Source organism: Etheostoma cragini, chromosome 15 (genome assembly GCF_013103735.1).
Source record: "Etheostoma cragini isolate CJK2018 chromosome 15, CSU_Ecrag_1.0, whole genome shotgun sequence".
NCBI classification, from domain to species: Eukaryota; Metazoa; Chordata; class Actinopteri; order Perciformes; family Percidae; genus Etheostoma; species Etheostoma cragini.
This window is the reverse complement of record NC_048421.1, coordinates 3,351,501-3,373,080: the sequence shown is the minus strand read 5'-3', so window position 1 is coordinate 3,373,080 and position 21,580 is coordinate 3,351,501. Positions and strand designations below refer to the sequence as shown.

Here is a 21,580-nt window from a genome sequence, read left to right as displayed (position 1 = left end):
TTTCCAGGTTTAAAAATAAAATAAAATGTGAGGCTTCTTATATTGTTACCTGTACAGTACTTTTGTGATACTCTTCTTCCTTGGGTAATATTTTAGGGCAATTTTGTTGTTTTCAGAAATAGAAATATACAGTTAGGAATTGGGACTTCAACCTGATAACAGTGAAATTATGATATTTCTTTCTATTACTATGACTGACCCTACAGTAGTAACGTTTTTGAATTAATGTCATAGATTAAGACTTCTTTAAAGTAAAATGAAAAAAAAGAAGAGAGAAATCCTTCTTTCTTTACAGAGGTCTAGAGGACAGCTGAAGTGTGGGTTCTTTCAAGAAAACACGCACGTATAGAGAAGGACAAGGTTAGGAGGAGTTACGGTAGACCTGCAGCTCAGTGAACATATTAGACATCAATTAGTGGTAATTTTTGTTGCAACCCAAAATTAGAAAATTAAAGAAACATTCTTTTTTTCTAATTCATCTAAGATTGTTGGTTGAGACAAGATTGAAACCAATCCAAGCTGATATTAGATTCAATTCTTTGTATATTTCGTGTGGTGCTCCAATAGATTAGATTAGACTAGATTAGATTATACGTTATTCATCCCATAGCAGGGAAATTTCCTTGTTACAGCAGCATTTTCTTCAATAAAAGCAAAACAAACAAACAAGTAAACACAAGAAAAGCAGGCAAACAGCAGCCAATGAGCAGAAGGTAGACTGAAGTAAAGAGGCATCAAATAAAGGTTTTATAAGGTTATAAGGTTATTTAGATAACATCACTGTAGCCATGTTGTACTCATTACATTTGCTCTGTCATTCATGGGAATAAGAGAGGAACCAATAGTAAAACTGGCTGTAAGAGTAGCAAACATTGATTCACTTGGGGGCGCCAAAGTCTTACATTTTTACACAAATAATGGCAACAACTTGTTCCTGGAACTGTGTTGGGTGGCTTTTTATTATAAAATGCCTTTTGTAATTTGTAACATAAGGCAATGACAAGTCACACATTGTCAAAACTACATGGATTTTAGTAAGAGTCCTGCTTTATGATCCATTAAAAAAACACATGGTCAATTATCTCTAGAAAAATTATATTGAATAAACACTTCTCCTTTTATGTTTAGATGTTGCCTTCAGGAATCTCATTGATTGAGAAAGTTTGACCCAATATTTACCACGTAAATAGCTTTTTCTGCTGCAAAGACAGTGGAACTATATCCAACAGTACTTGTCAAAATATAGCCAAGATGTAAAAATATTTCTCTTACTTTGTTTTCTTAAGATAAGAAATATTGCAGTGATGATTTTGGTTTTGTGTTTTATTAAAATATGGCATAAGATTCAGAGCAGTTTTTTTGGAATCAAGTACACAATATCATCAGCAGTCTTATGTCTCATGGTATTATTGGACACCAACCTACACCATGACACTTGTATTTCTTCAAGGGGGGCAGTGAAATAAAACTGCAGTAAAAAATATGTTTTAAACCATAAAAACAGAGTAGAAAAGAAATATATCCCAAAAATTGGATTTAACAATGGTGAAAAACTCACCACACAGTCCACAGAGTACACGCAGTGAGGAAAGGACTTCCACACACACACACACACACACACACACACACACACACACACACACACACACACACACACACACACACACACACACACACACACACACACACCTACAGAGTTTTTGTTGTAACCATCACAGTGCCACCCAACTCTGTGGCAGGAAGTGGGATCCTGGGTTCCCTCATTTGCCCTCTGCCCCATTCTGTCCCAGCATGCTTTGCAAGGTCCCTGCGAGCGGTGAAGCCCTCCTCCCACTCTGAGCCTGTCTGGACCCCAAGGTGCTGGTGAGGACAGGGAGAAGTGGTCCATGCTTCACTCTGCAACATCTTGGCCTGACCGTTTGTCTCTGGAGGCGGTGGGTGGATTTTGGCAGGTGGCTCTGCTTTCTGAAGAGGCCTCTGACACTGTTCTGCATCCTCTGCAACACAAACGACAAAAACATGACTCTGTCACTGAATATCTGCATTGATTTACATGTGAAAGACTCGTCACAGCTCACTATTTTTAGTCAAGATAATCATTAAATACACGGTGGAAAAGAGAGAAAAGGAAGAATTATGATTCCATTATACAGAAAAGGACCATCAAATGCCATGCAACCACACACATCCAGGATACCAACATATCAACTCTCAACAACATCAACTCTACTGAAGGATTGGGGTCTTCTGATAATGTATTACTCAGAGAATTGCCTATGCCACCCAAAAAACAGGAACATTTGACAATATTGTCTTTGTTACACTCAGGCCAACTAAGCACATTAAACTGAATTGAATAAAAAAGGAAAAATCAAGAACCTAAGGTAATTTTACAGCATAATAAACCACTGTGTAATGCACAACGTTGTCTTGTGGTAACAAGATTAGACCATTGATTAAGTTTTAAAGGTGCCCTGCCACACATATTTTATATCTATGGAAGTTCTACCATGGACTCTTGCATTTTTTGTAGAAAAAATGCCTTGGTGACCTTGTTTCAAGCCATTCTAGCGTGGTATAGAAAGCCTGCAGGACGACTCAGTTTGATTTATGCCAGTTCTCATTAATATTCAACGAACTAAGGTGCTTGACTCTTATTGACAAGCAGTTGAAGCCAATGAAAGCCTGGCTATCATCCTTTACCCAGCGCAACTGGGCGAGCTCATGAATAGTAATGAGCTCAGGCAACATGACGTCCAACTGACCAGCTGTTGTAATTGGTCTGATTTCTCCGCTTATTTCTTACCAGTGGCTAGAGCTGGCAGAGGAGGTAGCAGTTCATTTTCACATTCACCACATATGGACCTAACATGTTTCAAAAAATGTAAGTGAAAACAGTTTTGTGTGGCAGGGCACCTTTAAGATGTTCAACCCCCTTTCCCATAGTTATTGTAGTTTTCTTAATTTGAAGGCAGCAATAAACTGGGGAGCCTGTGAGGGTCAAATGACATCCGGTTGCCCCAGGACACCAATATGAAGAAATGTCTTTTTTTTATCTATAAAACATTATATTAAACATATTTAGTCGACAAGGGTAAAAAAACTTTTAAACATAGACAGACTCTTGCATTACATTACGTGTGAAACAATGAGGTTTCATAACATCTGAGTGGCCCAAGCTGAATGGCTCCACTCTGGGTCTTTAGTTGTTTTACATTCCTGGTTGTCCTGTGGATAACGGTCTGTTGACAGACAATTTACTCAGTGAGGACAAAGGCATGCTATTGATAAAGTGAATCTAGTTTTAGTTTTTCTCTATAAGTGGGTTAAGACTGCAGAGGAGCTGCATTCCAGATGATTAAAATGATGATCATGTTTGCTTAGTTAGTCAGGGTTTTTTAAATTCCAGAGTTTTAATCAGCACGTTTCACAAAGTAATTACACAGTTATCAGCAGCTTTCAAAGTACTGACTCCATGGATACAAGATGATGTCTCTCTGTCCACTAGGCTACACTCCTACATGCTGTAAAGCCATTTTATAACTGAAAGCTATTCTGCTGTTAGTGCTCTCTGCATGTCTTTTTGTCAGTTTATGTGTTTTCAAGGCTGTGTGGGACCTAATTTGTCCTGCCTAACCAAAGGATGTGTGTTGAAACCAGAATAGCTGGTAAGAGAGCGGGGCTGGCCCATGGGACGCCTGAGAAGAAGAGAACAGAAACTCTGGAGTTTCTACTGTGATGAACGTCACACTTCATCACCTGCCCCCTGCAACCCCATTTCCTCCGTGCTCTGCATGTTAGAGCTCCGGGACATTTTGTGTTAAAATGTCAATGCCGACACTTATTTTCTCAAAAGAAAGTCACAGATAGCAAATTCTTGTTGGCAATATTTAGAAATGTGTACTAATGCAGGACAATTTTAAATTTTTCTGTGTTTTATGAAAAATTTCTCTCTGAAGCCATTAAAACAGCATTTTATGTGACACTCAAACTCTCCACAAAAGTGAAAACTGAAGGAATGCTAAAGCCTAACCGGCCTTCAGAGACAGCCTACTGAGAGCTGGGGTCTGTACGAGGTTTCTTCCTAATTTTCCTCGCCACTGTTGCTCGCTCTGTTGGGTCCTTGTAAATTATAGAGTGTGGTCTAGACCTACTGTATCTGTGAAGTGTCTTGAGATAACTTGTTACGAATTGATACTGTAAACAAAACTGAACTGAATTTAATTGAATTAAAGAAATGCTCTTTTCAGCTTCTGAGGATCCTGGGATATGTAGGCCTTTTTGTGAAGAACAATCCTTAAATAATGAATAAATCCTATGAATCATCAATGCCAGCTGTCCTTACCCGAGGTCTGGCTGTGCCTGGTCTGTCGTTTGTATATGATTATCCAGAGAACCAGAGCCAGGATGGACCCCAGGGTGGCCAGCAACACAAAGACCCACAGAGCCGGGATCAGCAGCATCAGGGAGCTGGCCTGGGCAGCGGGGACCGTGGCTCTCAGCGGCGGCTCTGAGGGAAACAGATTGACTAAAGACCTCAACAGAAAAATAGTATACATTCTCAACAGCTGTCAAAACCCAAGTTATTATATTGGATGTGAGTACAAACTGGGATTTATTAGCATTGGTCAATTTCTTAGTTCCTAAAGGAGCAGGGCTGCAGTCAAATCCAAATCAGTCAGTGGACAATTAAAAAAGAAAATAGACCTAAATGTTAATTTAAGATGAACAGAGGTATTTGTCTTAATGTGGGCGCACTATGCCTTCCCTTTAAACACATACATAAATAATGCTAAATAGATTTAACAGCTGTATTGTACACATGTGCAATCACATGAATGCTTTGCTACAGATGGGAAAATATGTACATCCAAGTCAGGCTGAAAACGACATCTCTGAGGTTTTAGATGGCCACAAAGTGGCCAAGAGATGCCAAGTCAACTGGATGCTGAACCAAGACTAGCACAAAGAGGATTTGAGACTAGACATTGACAGTCCAACTCAGTGCAGGAGGTAGATAAAAAAACAAAAACAAAAACAAAAAAACAAGTATTCTTTAGACAAAAAAAATGAAAGGTTCAGAGAAACTCACCCGTTGTTGGTTCAGGTTCAGGTTTAGGTTCGGGTATGGTTTCGGTATTGATCTTATGACATGTATTGATGAGGTTGTCCCACTTACTGCCAGGAGGACAGGACTCTTTTGCCATGGCTGCAGCAATGTGGAGACCTGCTGCTATGTTACCCTCCGCTAAACTTATGACACAAACTGGAAAAAAACAACAAATGTGGCAGAAAACAAGAGAACAGTGAGACGCAGAGGAGGTATAGTGACGGCAGGATATATGAAATAAATGCAGAGTGCCTAACAGACGTTTCAGTTCCTGTATTTCATAGGAAAGGGTGAATCACTACATGTGTCCCCGGGGACAGAGAGAGAGATGCATTTACTGTATGTTTAAAAAACAAAGAGGTTCTGACCTTTCTGGCTCTATGACTGTTAATGTATGATCATTTTACCGTTAGTCCACCGGCATTATGGGTGTGGATAATGATTGATACAACCGTTTGTTATTTTACGTCATGGCTGCTCATTTAGTTCGTTTGACTGAGAACTCCCAAACAGCTCATTATAAAACATGTTCTCCTTGTTATTGACAGCAGCTTTCAGCAGAACTCTTCATGAGGGTTGACGTTTTTAAAGTGAGAATACAATTGCTAACCTTGCACGCTAGCTGGATCCTCATGTTAAACGTGCGGTATACTATAGCTGCACCCGAGGTGATGCGTGATCATAGACAGTTAAAGAAATGGACCAACAGATCCCATTGCTCTGGACGGAGACCAGTGAAGGCTATTAGAAGCACTTTTCCGGTGATAGCTTAGCATAAGAGTGTTATTTTATGGCGCATGAAAGGCTTGATCCAACGAAGTAGGTTATTGAATTACAACTTGTGCAATATTGATCATTTTTTGGTAGACGGCGGGATCCTTTTTGTCTAGAAAAACTTTTTGCAAAAGTTTGCTTAAATGCGATTCACTGCTTTATTCGCACAAGTTTTTTTTTTTAACCGAATTTCAGATAATTCAGATAATACGTAGAAATAGCAAAGCTGGTAGCCTTTGCTCATTAGCGCCACCTCTGTTCAGTAGAAGGCTAAAACTAGTGTCGCGACCACCACGCGCGAGTATAAACAGGCCTTTTTACGGTAACCGCAGCTGAGCTGGCGTGTGCAAATGTGATGTCATGAGAGCGCTGTAACTGTTAATACTTCTAGTCTTCTCCTAAACAGAGGTGGCACTCAAAATCATGGCACCCCAGAGAGATCTATGTCATTTTAATATCACATTGGTGCGCGCAACCTCAGGTGCGACTAGTATACCGGACGCTTTAGGGCGCGCTCATGTTTTTCCATTTACGGGCACCAGCTAGGTTGCAGCTACTGAAAAAAGGCCTTTAATGACAGTATCCCGAGAATCTCAGGATAACATATCACATGAAAATCCCTTTTTCTTCTGTGTACCAAACCCATGTCAGATTATAATATTGCTTGGATGCACAACAAGCCAGTCAGTGTAGAGACTTGATCTCTCCCAACCCAGAACACACAGCAGCTGGTACCGGTGAAGATTTGAATACCAAGGACAAGATTCGAGACAGTACTGTGCTTGTAAAACTGTAGAACTTTAATTTCAAATTTTGGCGTGATGCAGATGTGCAGTGTTACACATCATATTACAAAAGAAACACAACATTAGACTAAAATACAAACCTGAGATTTTGTTTGACATAAATCACTAGAAAAGATAAACAGCCCTGAGTATAACATTGCACTGATTGTTTTATTTACCACTGAAATGATAGCGTTTGCATGCATGAAGAAATTTAAGCATTTGTAAAAAAAAAAAGATTCAGGACGGCGTGACCACTGTTTTAGTGCATTGATTCTACATTTTATAAAGTCATTAGGTTACTCTCAGGCACAAATGGCTGCAGGTATAAAAAACTGTATTCCAAAGTAAAATAATCAACATGAAACATATACACATTCAAATATGGATTAAAAATCTGATTGGCAGTTTGACAAGTTGCATTTCATCAGGTGGAAGGAGGTACTCTCTTATTTAGAATGTAACTTATTTTACATTCGTTTGGACGCAATTCTAAACTTAAAAGCAATAAATAAAACTCCTCAGTGTGTAAATAGATGTGTGATCCACAAAAGGAAACATTGGGTTGTACCTTCATTCATTCCACTATTCATTTCTCTAAAAGCATCAGAAAGATAGATTATCTCTCTCTGTCACCCCCACACCCACCCACACACCCACACACACACACACCCACACACACACACACACACACACACACACACACCTCTCTCTCATGGCTCGAAGAGAAGAGGCTGCATCCTGACGAAGGTGAAGTTGTAGTACTGGGGCAGACCCTGGTGGCTGATGCTGCTGAATTTATCCCAGATGAATGGTGGGAGTCCGTCTTGCGTCGTTGGCCCGTTCACCGCCTCCGCACGGAAGTCCCCAGCCATGAGGAAATCTGTCACCTGGACGAAGAACAACACAGGAACCAGGGAATTGGCATTTCTTTAAACCAATCACAATCGTCATGGGCGGTGCTAAGCATCGAGCAGAGCCGCGGTGCCGCTGCAAAACAGCCTCGGGAAGGAACTTGTTTTGGTGGAACATGGAAATTCAAAGGGTTGTAACAGAAAACTCTGATTGGACAGATAGTCTAGCTAGCTGTCTGGATTTACCCTGCAGAGATCTGAGGACCAGGTTACCGTAGTCTTCAGAAATCCAACAAAGTTTAAAATTCCAACACAAAGAAAGCGGAAGGTAGCGGACATCCGGACTAAAAGAGTGAAATCTGGCAGATTTTCGTGAACATCGTGGATATAGACCGCTATTACTGTAATGCAAGATCACCGTGGTAACAGGGCACTACCTTGGTGTCATAGCATCCTCCTGGTGTAGGCTTCACTTCCCTCAGGTCGCCACGGCAGCAGATGGTCTTGCAGGGGTCACCCTTGGAGTATGGATCCTTCTTGTAGTCTGAAAAGAAACAAACAACCTTTACATTAAACATGTGGCCACTGGACGATGTCAGGGTCCTCTTCAGGGTTAATAAGTAGATATTTATCAAAAATGTGAGATAAAATTCGTGAACTGGGCACAGGCTCAGGAGCCCAAAGTGTTAGGGGCCCCTTGGCCTTCACCTATGAAAATATCACTCAAAGAGACACATAGAGACCATGAAGAGATGCAAAATAACCACAAAGAAACATTAAAGGACTACAAAGAGACACAAAAAACTACAAAGATGACTACAATGAAATGCCAACATTATTATGACTACCATGTCAGCCACAATATCCAAAGAGCACCTGTAGCTTAAAATAAAGACCCGACATAGGGCTGGGCAATATTTCGATATTATATCAATATCAATAGACCAAATATCGTCTTAGATTTTGGATATTGTAATATCGTAGTATGTCTAAGTGTTGTCTTTTCCTGGTTTTAAAGGCTGCATTAGAGTAAAAAGGTCATTTTCTGAACCTACCAGACTCTACCGCCTGTTCTATCATTTGCCTTCACCCACACAAGCCTCATTGTTTAAATATTGTGGGAAAGCAATTCTTATCAACCCTTACAATATCTTTGCAATATTGATAGCAATATATTATTTGGTCCAAAATATCTTGATATCTGATTTTCTCAATATGGCCCAGCCCATTCCTTCGTCTGTATTCCACTGTGTTTGTTTGATCATTGTGACAACATGCAGATCAGTGATAATTTCATTGTGGGGAGATAGAACTGGACAAACAAACTTATGAAACCATAAGGAATGCAGGTTCCAGTGGATATGGAGAACCAGCTGAATGGGAAACAGAAAAAATGAGACAGAGACACACACCATTAAATCTCATGATGTACTTCAAGGAGTCTAGGTCCTTGACATCAGCCTGGTCACGGCGGAAGATCTTGGCTCTGGGGCAGAGATCGTAGGAGAAGTCCTCGCCATACTCCTTCCACATGTCTCCGTAACCACTGAGCGTGTAGATCTTCTGGTGGAAGGGAATGTTGTAGGACGGCCAGTAACCTGTGGTTATCAGAGGCAGCATACAGCAGATAAGTAAACTCTACAAACGTCCACATGAAACAAATACTATAGAAACAATACAAGTGTTGTTACCTCTGCGCAGAGCCTGAGTCTGGTCAGAGTACTCCACCAGCCCGGGGATCTGCTCCACCACAGTCAGAGCGCCGTCATCAACGCTGTGGCCCAGATTCACTTTGCTCCGGTCCAACACCATGTACTGGTTGTTGTAGGTACCTACACAAGCAGAGCCAGAGATATCGTCCTTTCTTTTAATCCATGCATGCTAGCAGCGGCTAATGTTGCTGGTTGCGGGGGTGTAGTGTGGTGAGCTGGTGAGTCTTACACTCCAACTGATCATGACTCATGTGACAATTTATCAGATTTCACACAGCTTGCTCTGAAGACACAAAAGGATGTATACAACTTTTTTTTTTTTACCCTGACACTTGTAAACAGACTTTGATGTGGAAAAGTATCAGGTCTATGCAAGTTGATCTTACTGTAATTGTGTGCTAAAATAAATGCATTTAAAAGGTAAAAGCAATGTAATGAAGATCAAAAGCAAAAACGTTGGCAGAAGTGTACATACACATTTATTTCATTAAGCTTTATTGATTTTATTATATATAATTACCTATTATTGATTAGTGTTATTGCTCTCTTTTAAAATAGTTTGTCACAGTGCTTAGTGCCTTACAAATATAGAATGGCTCACCAGAGTTGTGCATAGAGAAGGTTTTGGCCCACTCTTCTCCGGTATGTGCCAAACTGTGAGCCAGCCTGACCCTCTGCCACGCCAGCAGGCTGTTGGGAGTGATTGCGTCAAAAAGGGAGGAGTTGAAGACATTGTTGGTGGTCTGGGTCATCATCAGACCACTGCCCAAGAGGTAGAAGTCATCCAGAGACACCAGGAAACCTGAAGAGAGACATGAGCGAAGACCATTTCTGACAATTTGCAAACACATTCCCAACACGTAGATTCATTGATAACATTTCAGAAAGAAGTGTGTGTGTGTGTGTGTGTGTGTGTGTGTGTGTGTGTGTGAGAAGGCGATTACTAGAGATAAACGAAGATTCTTAAACCTCTAAGGGTCACACCTTTGCACAGACAAGCAGAAAATCGTGTGGAATGTGACTTTATCTAAACAGGAAAATAAGTGGTGTTTAATCAAAAGCACAGAGAGATAGGGACAATAATTATGATAGATAGTGTAACAACTCTGCTGTCCTGTTGGACATCATGGGATTTTGCCATTTGAACAATGCTGACTCTTTGTTTTTGTGGAATACAATTGTACTGCGTGTTGTGCTTGTTATCCTTGAAGAAGTCTCGATATGGAGAATATCTGGGGCCTACACACCAGGGTAGCTGCTAAAGGACAGTTTCCCAGTGGCGGTGTGGGGCTCAGCGATACGGAAATCCCAGTGTTTGTAGATCCGCATTGTAGCAGCGTATGTGTACCAGCTGGAGTGGGCAAACAAGAGGTTCTCAAAGCCGGGCAGCATCTGACGGGGAGGATAGAAAACAGTGAAATTAGGTTAGGCTCAACAGTCTATACGGTGTCCCTGAGCAGCAGAAATGACTGGAGGATTTTCAAATTTGACGTATGACATAAACCATAAGAAATGTCATGTTGGATTTCAATGAGATGGTTATTTTTGCTTCGATGTCATCTTGCAAAAGCTGGTACAGGAAATGTTAATGTAGTAGTCCTCAACAATGTGGCAAAGATGCGTGATGTAATTTTGAAGCCATAAAAAATGGATTCTGGTGCAGCTACTAAGCACTAAACACTGTTTTTCTGGGGGTCACAGAGGAGGAATTAGCATCTTATCGACTATATTATTTACTGATACAAAGAGAGAGCTTTGAAAGAGGATAACAGTTGAGACTGACTCAACTTTTGGGGAAACGCAACCCCACGTCACGCTGCGGTGGCCAACCATGTAACCGGGGATCAGACTTGTCGGTGTGTTCTGAGTTATGGTTTGAGGCGGTGTGAGGATCCCGCAACAAGAAGGTTTAAAAGCACTATGAGGTCGAAAACTAAAAAACATGATGAACACAAGCACTGAAACTGAATGGTTCCTGCAACAACAAAGCACTGTCTCTGTCTCGCCTCTCTCTTTTCTCTCTCTCTCTCCTGTAAAATAAAGCTGCCTTCAAGTGCGGTCGGAAAAGTCTAATTTAAAGTCTAATTCTGCTACATTGGGGGGGGTTAAGGAACACAAAAGGACGTCAGACAAATGGGCCATTTTCAGACATTCCCCTCACCCAGAAAATCACCCACAGATCTCCTTTTTGGTGTGATACAGACTTACTGAGTTTGTACACGGAGCATTGAAGAACACCCCTCATGTAACACTGTCTCTGTGTACATTCCTCATGTAGAGTAGGTAATAAGCTTTACTGGCATCTGACCTTGATGAGAGCAGAGCAGTGCCCCATCCCCGGGAGTTTGAGGTTTCTGAGCCGAGGGCTGGAGGTGGGGACCAAGGCTGGGATCAGATCCAGCAGGTCTCCCACTGAGTTCAGGAACTGGACGGCAAACAGGGACAGCGGCTATGGGAAGGACACCAGATAAACAGCTGTTGGTCAGCAAATAAAAAGGAATGGTGAATAGCAGTGTAGCTTTAATAGGAAGACAGCCATGTAATCCGAAAATAATAATAATAAATCTTTATTAAACCAAAAAAAACACTGAAATCGTGAGCTATTAGTTGACTTTTTATGTAATCTGCACTATCTAAGCTATTGTTGAACTTTAACTGGTGCTTAACCTAAATGAAACTATCGCACGTTTGGTAAAGATGCAATTTGGAAACTGCAAAAAATTTGAGAGTCTATAATAAAGGAAATTTCATTGATAATAATATACTGTAATTATATTGGCACCCCAAGTGTTGTCTTGTGGATCATAAAGTAACCTTTGTAAGAAATGGATCTGCTTTAGATCTACAAGCCATAAATAAATCATTACAGTTCCATAGTGACTAAATGTGATGTGTGATCACAAGTTCGGTTTGAATTGGAGGTTCCTCATTTTAAATAAGAACTGGGCAGAGCACTATCTAAAGCCCAGACAGCTGTTGTGAACTTCTTGTTACCTTTGTAAAGATAAGATTCAAATTTGTACATTTAATAAGGATTTTCTTAATTATGGCCCATCTATGTTTAATCTTAATATAGAGTAAATGTATTGTGGAAGATAAAGTTATCATGGTTGCATTCTGTGGCTGGTTCAGATGAGTTTTATTCACTGGAGACAGAAGTCCACAAAAAGATGTACAGTAAATTCTCTCTGACCAAAATGAGTCAGGAGCCAACAGAATAACAGAATCTGAGAAGATATTCATCTCAAGTCTGTCTGAGTAGATTAGAACAGACCCAATACCGTCTGTTCCAACTAATCAAACGTGCTTTAATAAGTTAATCTCTGTCTAAATCAAAATGTCTCAATCCGTGACCAACGTGAAATGCTTCCCCTCAAAACTAAGATAGAGATAAGAAATACTTAACTAAATGAGGATGCACTACAAGTTATTAGGAAAAAAAGTTTTTGGCACAGTCAAAACGTCACACAGAGCCTCAGGACTTTATCAGTCAACTGGAAAAAAAAGAATATTAGGAGAATATGCAACTAATTATTAGGTAATTCATCTTCTTCTACAGTGCACACCTGAATTTGAACAGTAGCATTTTATTCTGTGTTTTTATTTGTGCATTTGATTTTGCACTGTAGAGAAAAGACATCCCACGGGGCTTCTATGCATGAAAAAGAGCCTCTAAACAAGAGTTAAAATACAACGATAAGATCATGTTCATGTTATAAGCGGCCTTTAAACCTTTTTCCCGTGTTTCTTGGCCCAGTCGGCGACTCCGGCTTGCAGCCCGTCCATCTGAGCCATGATGAAGCCTGCATGTTTCCACAGAGGATCAGAGCTCTTGTTCAGTTTCACCTGCTCTCTGGTCCATTCATCCTGCTTCCTACAAGCCCCAGAGTCACATCATCAGGCTTGAAAGGGACACCCGCCAAACCCACCAAATGTCCTTAAAAATTCACTTTTTCTGGTAGAGCAATGTAAAGAAATGATCCGACCAGTCTAAAAACAGATTGCTCTGTTTTCCGGCAAGACATTCGGGTGAATGGAATGAAGCGAAACAAACCAGAGGAGCAGAAATACACAAGTAAAGTTAGTTAGGGAAAAAAATATCTACACATGGAGATATGTTTGTTATTGTAAATGTTAATATTTATATTTTTAAAGAAACATGGATGCTTATATGTATTCAGCTGCACTTCCCTGGGAAAAAAAAGATTGGCTGGTAAAATCTACTAGTCATGTTGACTGGTGATTAAAAAAGTAAATTGAATGAATATTCATTATAATGATTTGCTGTAAAACACTTAAAAGTAAAGAGCCAAACAATGAGCTCAGGATCAAAATCTCTGCAGACAAGTAGTTCAACGGATGGATCGTGCATGCAGCCGAACGCTTTTTTATTATGTCGGACCACATCATTGTCTGAGCTGGGCCATAAACCCATTAACTCTGAGGAGAGGATATGAGAGATGATGACATGTGACTCAGATTGTAAACTGTATGTGACGGTGCTGCTGCTGCTGTGGTTTTCATATTTTAAAAAAGAAAAGAGAACTGACTCACGCCATGAAACTCTGAACGGGGCCGAGAATCTTAGGGTCGTGGATCAGCTGTGGATACATGTTGGCGTAGTGGTCCATCATCTGCCTGGGGAGGAAGAGTACTAATAAATGTAATCAGAATAATAAAAATATAGTACAATCTTAAAACAAAGTGGTTGATAGTGTTTGGTATGCATCGTGAGAGAGGCTGGTGGGTGCTGTCAAACATTTGTAATTCATACCAGCTATCTGATCTCATCTTCATAGAGTAACAACATACTGGAACACTTACTGGGCAGTGAGGAAGCCCTCGAGGTAGCCGGCCAGGAAGTAGGTCACCTCATCAGTTTCAGGGGTCTTTCCGTACCCGGCACGTATCTCTAGGATGCTCCAGCCTGTACTGGACAAGGTATCATTCAGATACCCGTATGCATCCCCATCCGGCTCCAGCACCCCATCCTTCAGCAGGACCATCTTGTGTTGGGGGTCCCAGTACACCGTGGCTGCGGTCATGGCTGAGAAATCCAGAGAGAGAGGACATAAACAAAACAAAATGGAAGTTTGCTACACAACAGTTATGGAGACTAAGGCTGTGAAAATCAATACAGTTGGGGAGAGTTGACTCCTAGAATACTATTGCAGTCCCACGTGCAGTAAATCTAACAATGTATCAACTAATACTGATGTTTCTTTTATAAGCTTATGCTGTTCTATACTGATTGTGTTGTAGTATAGCCTGTTGCCCATACTGTGTATTACATTTTTTTTTGGCTTTAAGCTTGAGTGACAGACCACATCTACTAAGAGGTCACAAGACTAGTATGTCCCATTCACTAAAAATATCCCACCACTATGTCTGAATTCCTTTCTTGTTTCTATTAAGGCGTATGTTAAATTGATTTATGGACATAAACGAAAATGAAAGGGTTAGTACATCATTTCAGTGAGGATCACCCTGTATCTTATATCAGCACAGAAAACTAAATCCACTCGTGCGGTCATCTTCGACACACTTTTTAAAATCACAGTTAACACAGTTAATACACAGTTTGACTAACAAGAATTCAAAATGCATGCATGCTTACAGCCAACCCATTAGCCATTAGATCCTTAAACAGCCACCCGTGATTTCCCTTAAACTTGGCTCACTTACTGTCAGGAGAGGCAAAGGTCGTAGCCACAACAAATAAAATAAAGACATACAGCGTCTTTACTAAAAGCATGGCTGGTTATAAACAGCGAAAGACAAACAAACTGCGGAAAAAAGACGTGAATCCTTCAACGGTGCTTCAGGCGAAGAGGAAATCAGTTGGAGGCGAAGGGAAAGTCCGAGTCAACCTGAGTTCCAGGGAGCGGAACGTTTCCGGATTGGCTGCAGGACGAAAAGGGAGGAACATCAGACTGCATGTTCCCTTTCGGTGGTAACAGACATGCACTGCTAAATGTCATAGAAGTCTTGCTAAATTTACATTTTATTTCGGTTTGAGAGCGACAGTTTATGGGAAGCAAAACTTATCACCCCAGATGGGACTCGAACCCACAATCCCTGGCTTAGGAGGCCAGTGCCTTATCCATTAGGCCACTGGGGCTTAGCGGCTTCAACATGTTACAAAGTTTTAATTTATCAAGGATTGACCACAAATTCCTTAAGAAAAACATGTATTTTTATTGTGTCATTTTGATCATGGTTGCACAGTAGTATGTTCATCCGTTTTATTTTTAAAGACTTACGGAGACTTTGTCAGCGCAATAATTAAACAATGCAGAAACTTAATTTACTTGTTTTATTTAATCCATCGTTAATTGGAGAAAACAAAAGTCGCAATATCCCTTTAAAATAGGCCGATTACTACATCATTAGACTCGTAACGTAGCCCGGTCTGTGCAAAACAAAATAACATGCAGCTGGTCCTTCTGATTGATTACATTCAAGGAAAACAATACACAAACAAAATGTTTCATTTCACACAGGAACCAATAATGCACTTATTGTTGTGATGCTGCCTCCAAGTGGTCTCAACAGTAAATCATGAAATGCATAAAATCATCTTATCCCCTCTGAGGGAACCAATTTGACAGAAAAAAGTAACAGAAAGTGGATAATCTTCAATATAGAATCAATTAGTATCATTCAAACTTTTAAATATACTTTGACAAACAAATAAATAAAGTGGGAATGACAAGAAATGTTGAAACTGAGTTTTTACACCCACTCCCTTTGTACACATCTATAGCATTCTTTAATCCATTTTTACACAGTGGTAAAGCTGTTTGAAGCTGTTTGTGCCATTACCTTTCTCTTCTAAAAAAGAAACACTACCAGAGTCTGGGGCACTGCTGGTATGGAAAAAAGCCTCCTGTTGAAGGAAAGAGAGAAATGCAGGTGTGTTACAAGAGATTAAACTTTAACTTACAGCATGTGGTATGAGTTGGTGAAAAAAATTAACTTAAAAAAGGCTTTGGTTGTGAAGCTTTTCACAGCTGGACACTGTTTTTTGAACTGTTAAGAACAAGAAAAAGCAGAAAACAAAGGAATGTAACAGCTGCATGTAACAAAACTCTACATGTAGAAATAGAATGATGTCTGTGTCAGTCAGCTTCAACAACGCCTTCACATTGTTCTATATCCAGTCGTGTCATTTGCTATTTGTTTGTTAAGCTATGGACAAAATGTCACGTAAAGCTAAATAAATCACAGTCACAAAATATTGTAGCAAAGAAATTAAAAATGTAAATATCAAGGTATAACTTTAACAATCCACAATATGCACACTGACACGTGGCCCAGAGCCATTCCGCACAACAGAGAGCTAAGAAGGCACAACTCCTAGGCATATAAATCCTACTGCACATTAAAATCCCCTCCACAGCATTCAGAATAAAACTAAATGGCCTTCTGTGAGTTGTGTCTCTCTCACAGTCATTGAGCAATGACCGTACCTGTGGCAGACACGTCAAACGCAGGAAGTCTTTTTAAAGAAAATGCTGACAGTCAAAAGTTACTGTGGTAAAATAATCATAAAGCCGCTGATTTGAGAGTGTTTGAGGAAGAAAACACCACCGACACACGCACAAACAGCGTTATAGCAGCAGTTTTCAGTAGTATTCACCTATATGGTGATAGTGTTTTCCATTTCAGATGCTATAACCCACTACTTGGTGAGTGCATTGACATTAAATGCAAGTGAAGAACAGTTAGGTTAGAGGGGAGGACTTCATCTTCATCACAAAAAGACCACCCACACACACGCACACACACACACACACTCATTCGTCATCGATCAGTTTTTCTGCGCCGTTCTCTGCTTGTCTTCCTGTGCTGCTCCCTCCTTCCTCTGCGCCCCCGCTTTCCTCTTCCTCCTCATCCTCGTCTCCAGCGTAGGACAGCGACTGGCTGCCGTAGTTGATCGTGGTGCGAGAGAGGTCCACTTCGATGGGGAAGACATCTGCCTCCTTCAGGACGGCGTAGCACTCGTCGTAGTAATGGGACATGCCTGAGACGAAGCGCTGCAGCTGGAACACGATGTCCTGGACTGTAGGTGAAGAGGAGGAGGAGGAGGAGGAGGGGTAAACTCACTTGATAAATTGAAAAATATATGTTAAGAGAAACAGAACAAAAAAAAAATAACAGAGTAACAGATGAGGGTCACAGGTTACTGCATGGTTTTCTGATCTGGTACTGAGGGCCAGATTATAGGAGATCAAATTGCTGAATGGGAATATTATGGTTTTGGCCATAGGCAGAATTTAGTTTTTTATTGCTTTGTTGGTTTTTCTGCTCCATATATTTACATTTCTCAGAATTTTTTCAGTGCTTGTTTGTCCATTTTTGCAGAATGAATCCTGATAGTGACTGGGTAATGGCTATTTAATTCCCATTACAACGTCTAAGATAATCTTTGCCAAAATTAGGTTATTATTCCTCATCCTTTCGGCCTCTCACATCCTGTTTTAAATATCAGACAGAAACGTGTGTGCTTAGACATGTGACCTCGTACATCCTGGCATGGCGGTGTGGTTGATTAAACAACACAAGCGAGACAGATCAGAGACAGATGTGATGACAGAGTATCACCACAGTCAGTTTACAGCTGATGAGAGTGAGTAACTGGATGTGAAAGATGTGATAAATGAAAAAAACAAAAACAACAACAGACCATGTTTCTGATCCAGCAGCTCTATCTTCTCCAGAACGTCCTTCCTCATTTTGGCGAAGCGAGAGCGAGCCTCCTGCCGACACCGCAGCACCAAACGGTACTCATAGTTCCCAGTGCTGACGCGGTACAGGGGCTCTCCCATGGCCTGTAGCAAAACAGCACATTAATCACTACTTCAGATTATATTATGAGTGCAACAATCCTCTGACCTAAATAAAAAAACAGCCAATATTTCTGTTGGAAACCTTGGTATCTTGTGAACATCATGAAAATGAGAACTCACAATACTGCTGTATTCTTCATCGTCCATTTCCTTCACCTTCAGGCAGTACGACTGAAACACACACAGAATTCCACGTGGTTTCTCTGCTGACTGATTATAAGGGATGGAACTGTGTTGCACGTCACATTAAAAACAAAAGTGCTGCTGTCTTACCAGATATTCAAACTTCACATCCAGGTACTTGCGGATGGTGAGCTTGGTGTCTGGTATGGCCTTGTGAAGGTACGTGTTCAGATCATGGAGCATCTGCAACAAGATGTGATTGGTTAATGGTTTGATATAAACTCAGACAGCCCACACATGACGGAACAGAACTGCAAACACCTTCAGAAACAAGTGGGTTTGTTACTTTGTATTTGTGATTTTATAACTTTTTTTTTTTTTAGAGAGGCCTGAGTGTTCCCAAGGTGATTTGTAAGTAAATGCTTCAAAGCCAAACTTGTATCTCTACTCACAGGTTTGATGGTCTTCAGCAGCTTAATGCCGTATTTCTCAATGTTTCTGTGAGCATCGGCAAACTTCACAAAGGCCTCGCTGGCGGCAGCCTGGGGCTCTCGTACGCCGATGACTGAAAAAACATCTCCGAACGCTGGAGGGGTGGATTAAAATCCCAATCAGATATGTTAAACCCCAAACAATTTAGAAATACTCTTTATGATTCCTGATATGGATCACAGTAACTCACCTCTGTGAGTTTGAGAAAGCTCAAAGAAAGCTCGGAGCAGTCTCTTCGTGTGCTCCATCAGTCCTACAAGCACACACAACAGTGAGACGAGGGTTTGGACAAACAGCAACATGTAAATGGTTAAGGTGAAGCACCTTAACACAGCGTATCTGAGGAAAACATCCAATTAACAGGCACCTCATTTGTCACACTAAACAGCAACACGTTGGTTTACCATAGGCCAGTTTTGTAATTTGGTTATTATTTACCTTTGTAGAGCTCTGCTGTTTTCTCCAGCTCTTCCAGTCGTTTGACCAGTCCATCTGGACAGTCAAAAGAATCCACGTGAGTTAATATCTACCTTTAAAAATTCACTTATAACATCACAATGTTCATAATAATCACCTCACCGTTGCATAGTATAGCTCTACTGAGTCCAAGAGCATCTGCTGTACCGGAGCTCATATTCTCAACCAGGCGGTGTTTGACTTTCTTCAGCACTGTAACACATACATATATGTGTTTAATTCATTTACACACACACACACACACACACACACACACACACACACACACACACACACACACACACACACACACACACACACACACACACACACACACACACACACACACACACACACACACACACACACACACACACACACACACACACACAAGTTACAGTGATAAGAGGGATATGCACAGCATAACATTACAATAAGTAATCCACATGCAGGAACATAAACAAACAATGATCAAGACTAATAGTGAGTATGCATGTGTCTCTAGTGGAGGAGGTACCTATATCCAGAGACTTCCCCTGTTTGGGGTCTGCCTGCAGTTTGTTGTAGTGGATTACTGCTTCTCCCTGTGAAAACACAATCAAGAGATACACACCAATGACTCAACAACAAAAATAAAGTGTGTATATTTAAAAGAAGACCATCTCTAGGAAACAAACTATATCTTTCATTGGTTTAATTTCAATCCAAATCCAAATTGAATAATTAAAAATACAATGGGTTATCCTTTTAAATGTGGTCAAATTGATAATGTAAAAACATTTCCAGTTTCATGGTGTCGAGGGTGAAATTCCCATTCATTTGCACTGAACGGCTAACGACAACACAATCTAATCTTTAAATCCAACGATGCACCCAATCTTTAATCCTTCACACAGGAAGTCAGGGAATTTTCTGGGTGCGAACAATGGATGCCAAAAACAACACAGCCACTCTGCACTGGTGACGTTATACCCAAAGCTAAAGGCTATTGTCCTGACCTCTTTAGTACAACTTGGCAAGCCGGTAAAGTCCCTCTTCTCCGCAGACCTACGGTGGGTTTGTACCCGTAAATTGTAAACTTTTGGACTATTTACTGATAAATCTGCGGCCTCGGCAGAACACAGAAATGTGAGTAATGTTTCCTTCTTTTGCATGTTTATATTAATGCCCATATGTCCTTGCTTTCCTTTTCTAATGCATTAAAAAGACACTGGTGGGATGGAGTTTAGTTTGTTTAACTTTCAATTGTCAGACCAATAGGACATACTAAGAGGTTTTCTGAAAACAAGGACATATTATAACAAGCACTGATTTCCTGCCCAGGTGCATGATGAGGCAAAAACAGCCATAAAACAAAATGATTTGTATCTGGCAGGTGACAGGTTTTAATTGTCTATCTAAGTCATCAACACCTTAATCTCTAACAGAGAAGACTGCATGGAATTGGTCAAAATCAAGACTGTGTATTACCAGAATTGTATAAAAAGTAAATAATGAGCCATCTGAACATATCATTGTGTTGTTTAGGACTGTAATGACTCTGGACTGTGATTCCATTCCCAATATTTGTGTACCTGTACAGCTTGTATCATCTTAGCGACCTCCACTTTGGTCTTTCCCTTCACTGGTTTTCCATTCACGCCTGTGAGCTCATCACCTGCTGCCAGTGTCCCATCCAGAGCGGCAGGGGTGTTATCAAAGACCTGTGAGACGACAGAAACCACATTTAAAAAGGTAAAGATGACATGTGTATGTTCTTGTACTTCTTTTAATTTACAGAAATGTTCTGTAATACATTACTAAACATGGTTATAATCAATTGTTCTGTACACACCTGAACAATGTAGAGACAAGGACAGTACTGTGCCCCACCACCAATGCTGATCCCAATAAGGTTACTAGCATCTTTCTTCAGGCACACAGTACCAGGTACTGTGGGTATACCACTGTTGAGAAATAAACATGATACTTTGAGATTTTGAGAATTCAACAGTTTTTCTGTTTTGTTTTTACAACAGAATTAGAGTATATAGCTCTTCCAGTTCATAAAAAATCTAATTAGTTGAGTAATTAGTCCAAAGTTTACACCAGGAAGCCAGCCCTGATATAATAATTAAGTCATATCTTATGGTTTGATTTGTCAGTTTATGTGGTAAGGCTGGGCGAGACGGAGAAGAATCGAATCTTACAATATTTTTGACCAAATACCTCAATATCGAGGTGTGGATATACTGACTAAGTGGGTCAAGGCAAATAATAGAACAGTCTGTTAAGCCTAGAAAATGACACGATTTTACTGTAATCGAGCCTTTAAAACCAGGAAAAAAGACAACACGTATTACCATATTAGGCAAGGCAAGGCAAGGCAGCTTTATTTGTATAGCACATTTCAGCAACAGGGCAATTCAAAGTGCTTTACACA

General features: G+C 40.5%; 3 protein-coding genes and 1 non-coding gene across 6 annotated transcripts in view; 1 reads left to right on the top strand and 3 right to left on the bottom strand.

Moving 5' to 3' along the window:
• Positions 1-1,319: 1,319 nt before the first annotated feature.
• pick1 (protein interacting with prkca 1) overlaps positions 1,320-21,580 on the bottom strand; it is a 21,155-nt gene continuing 894 nt past the window's right edge. The window contains exons 3-14 of one of the 2 annotated variants that reach the window (XM_034893238.1): positions 20,993-21,104; positions 20,733-20,861; positions 19,676-19,742; positions 19,282-19,371; positions 19,141-19,194; positions 18,893-18,955; positions 18,663-18,796; positions 18,361-18,453; positions 18,208-18,258; positions 17,925-18,069; positions 17,021-17,300; positions 1,320-1,689 (exon numbers count right to left, since the gene is read on the bottom strand). In XM_034893238.1, the coding sequence (XP_034749129.1) occupies positions 17,035-17,300; positions 17,925-18,069; positions 18,208-18,258; positions 18,361-18,453; positions 18,663-18,796; positions 18,893-18,955; positions 19,141-19,194; positions 19,282-19,371; positions 19,676-19,742; positions 20,733-20,861; positions 20,993-21,104 (1,204 nt within the window). In that variant the 3' untranslated portion in view covers positions 1,320-1,689; positions 17,021-17,034. Of the gene's footprint in view, positions 1,690-6,821; positions 7,376-17,020; positions 17,301-17,924; positions 18,070-18,207; positions 18,259-18,360; positions 18,454-18,662; positions 18,797-18,892; positions 18,956-19,140; positions 19,195-19,281; positions 19,372-19,675; positions 19,743-20,732; positions 20,862-20,992; positions 21,105-21,580 lie in introns of those variants that run through there. The other variant, XM_034893237.1, reaches the window with a different exon arrangement.
• plbd1 (phospholipase B domain containing 1) lies at positions 7,004-15,173 on the bottom strand. The gene is made up of 11 exons (XM_034893229.1): positions 14,921-15,173; positions 14,060-14,282; positions 13,790-13,873; positions 12,968-13,109; positions 11,544-11,684; positions 10,483-10,627; positions 9,837-10,037; positions 9,215-9,355; positions 8,936-9,121; positions 7,961-8,067; positions 7,004-7,559 (listed from the first exon to the last, which is right to left on the bottom strand). Exons 1-11 carry the CDS (start codon positions 14,988-14,990, stop codon positions 7,383-7,385), a joined length of 1,617 nt encoding a protein of 538 aa, XP_034749120.1. The 5' UTR covers positions 14,991-15,173; the 3' UTR covers positions 7,004-7,382.
• On the bottom strand, positions 15,284-15,356 carry trnar-ccu. Its single transcript has one exon. It is a non-coding gene; the product is annotated as a tRNA-Arg (tRNA).
• The window catches only part of LOC117957485 (galectin-2-like), a 9,086-nt gene continuing 7,294 nt past the window's right edge, over positions 19,789-21,580 (top strand). Inside the window, exon 1 of one of the 2 annotated variants that reach the window (XM_034893255.1) lies at positions 19,789-19,795. The gene's annotated coding sequence lies outside the window, so the exon portion shown is untranslated. Of the gene's footprint in view, positions 19,796-20,740; positions 20,892-21,580 lie in introns of those variants that run through there. The other variant, XM_034893254.1, reaches the window with a different exon arrangement.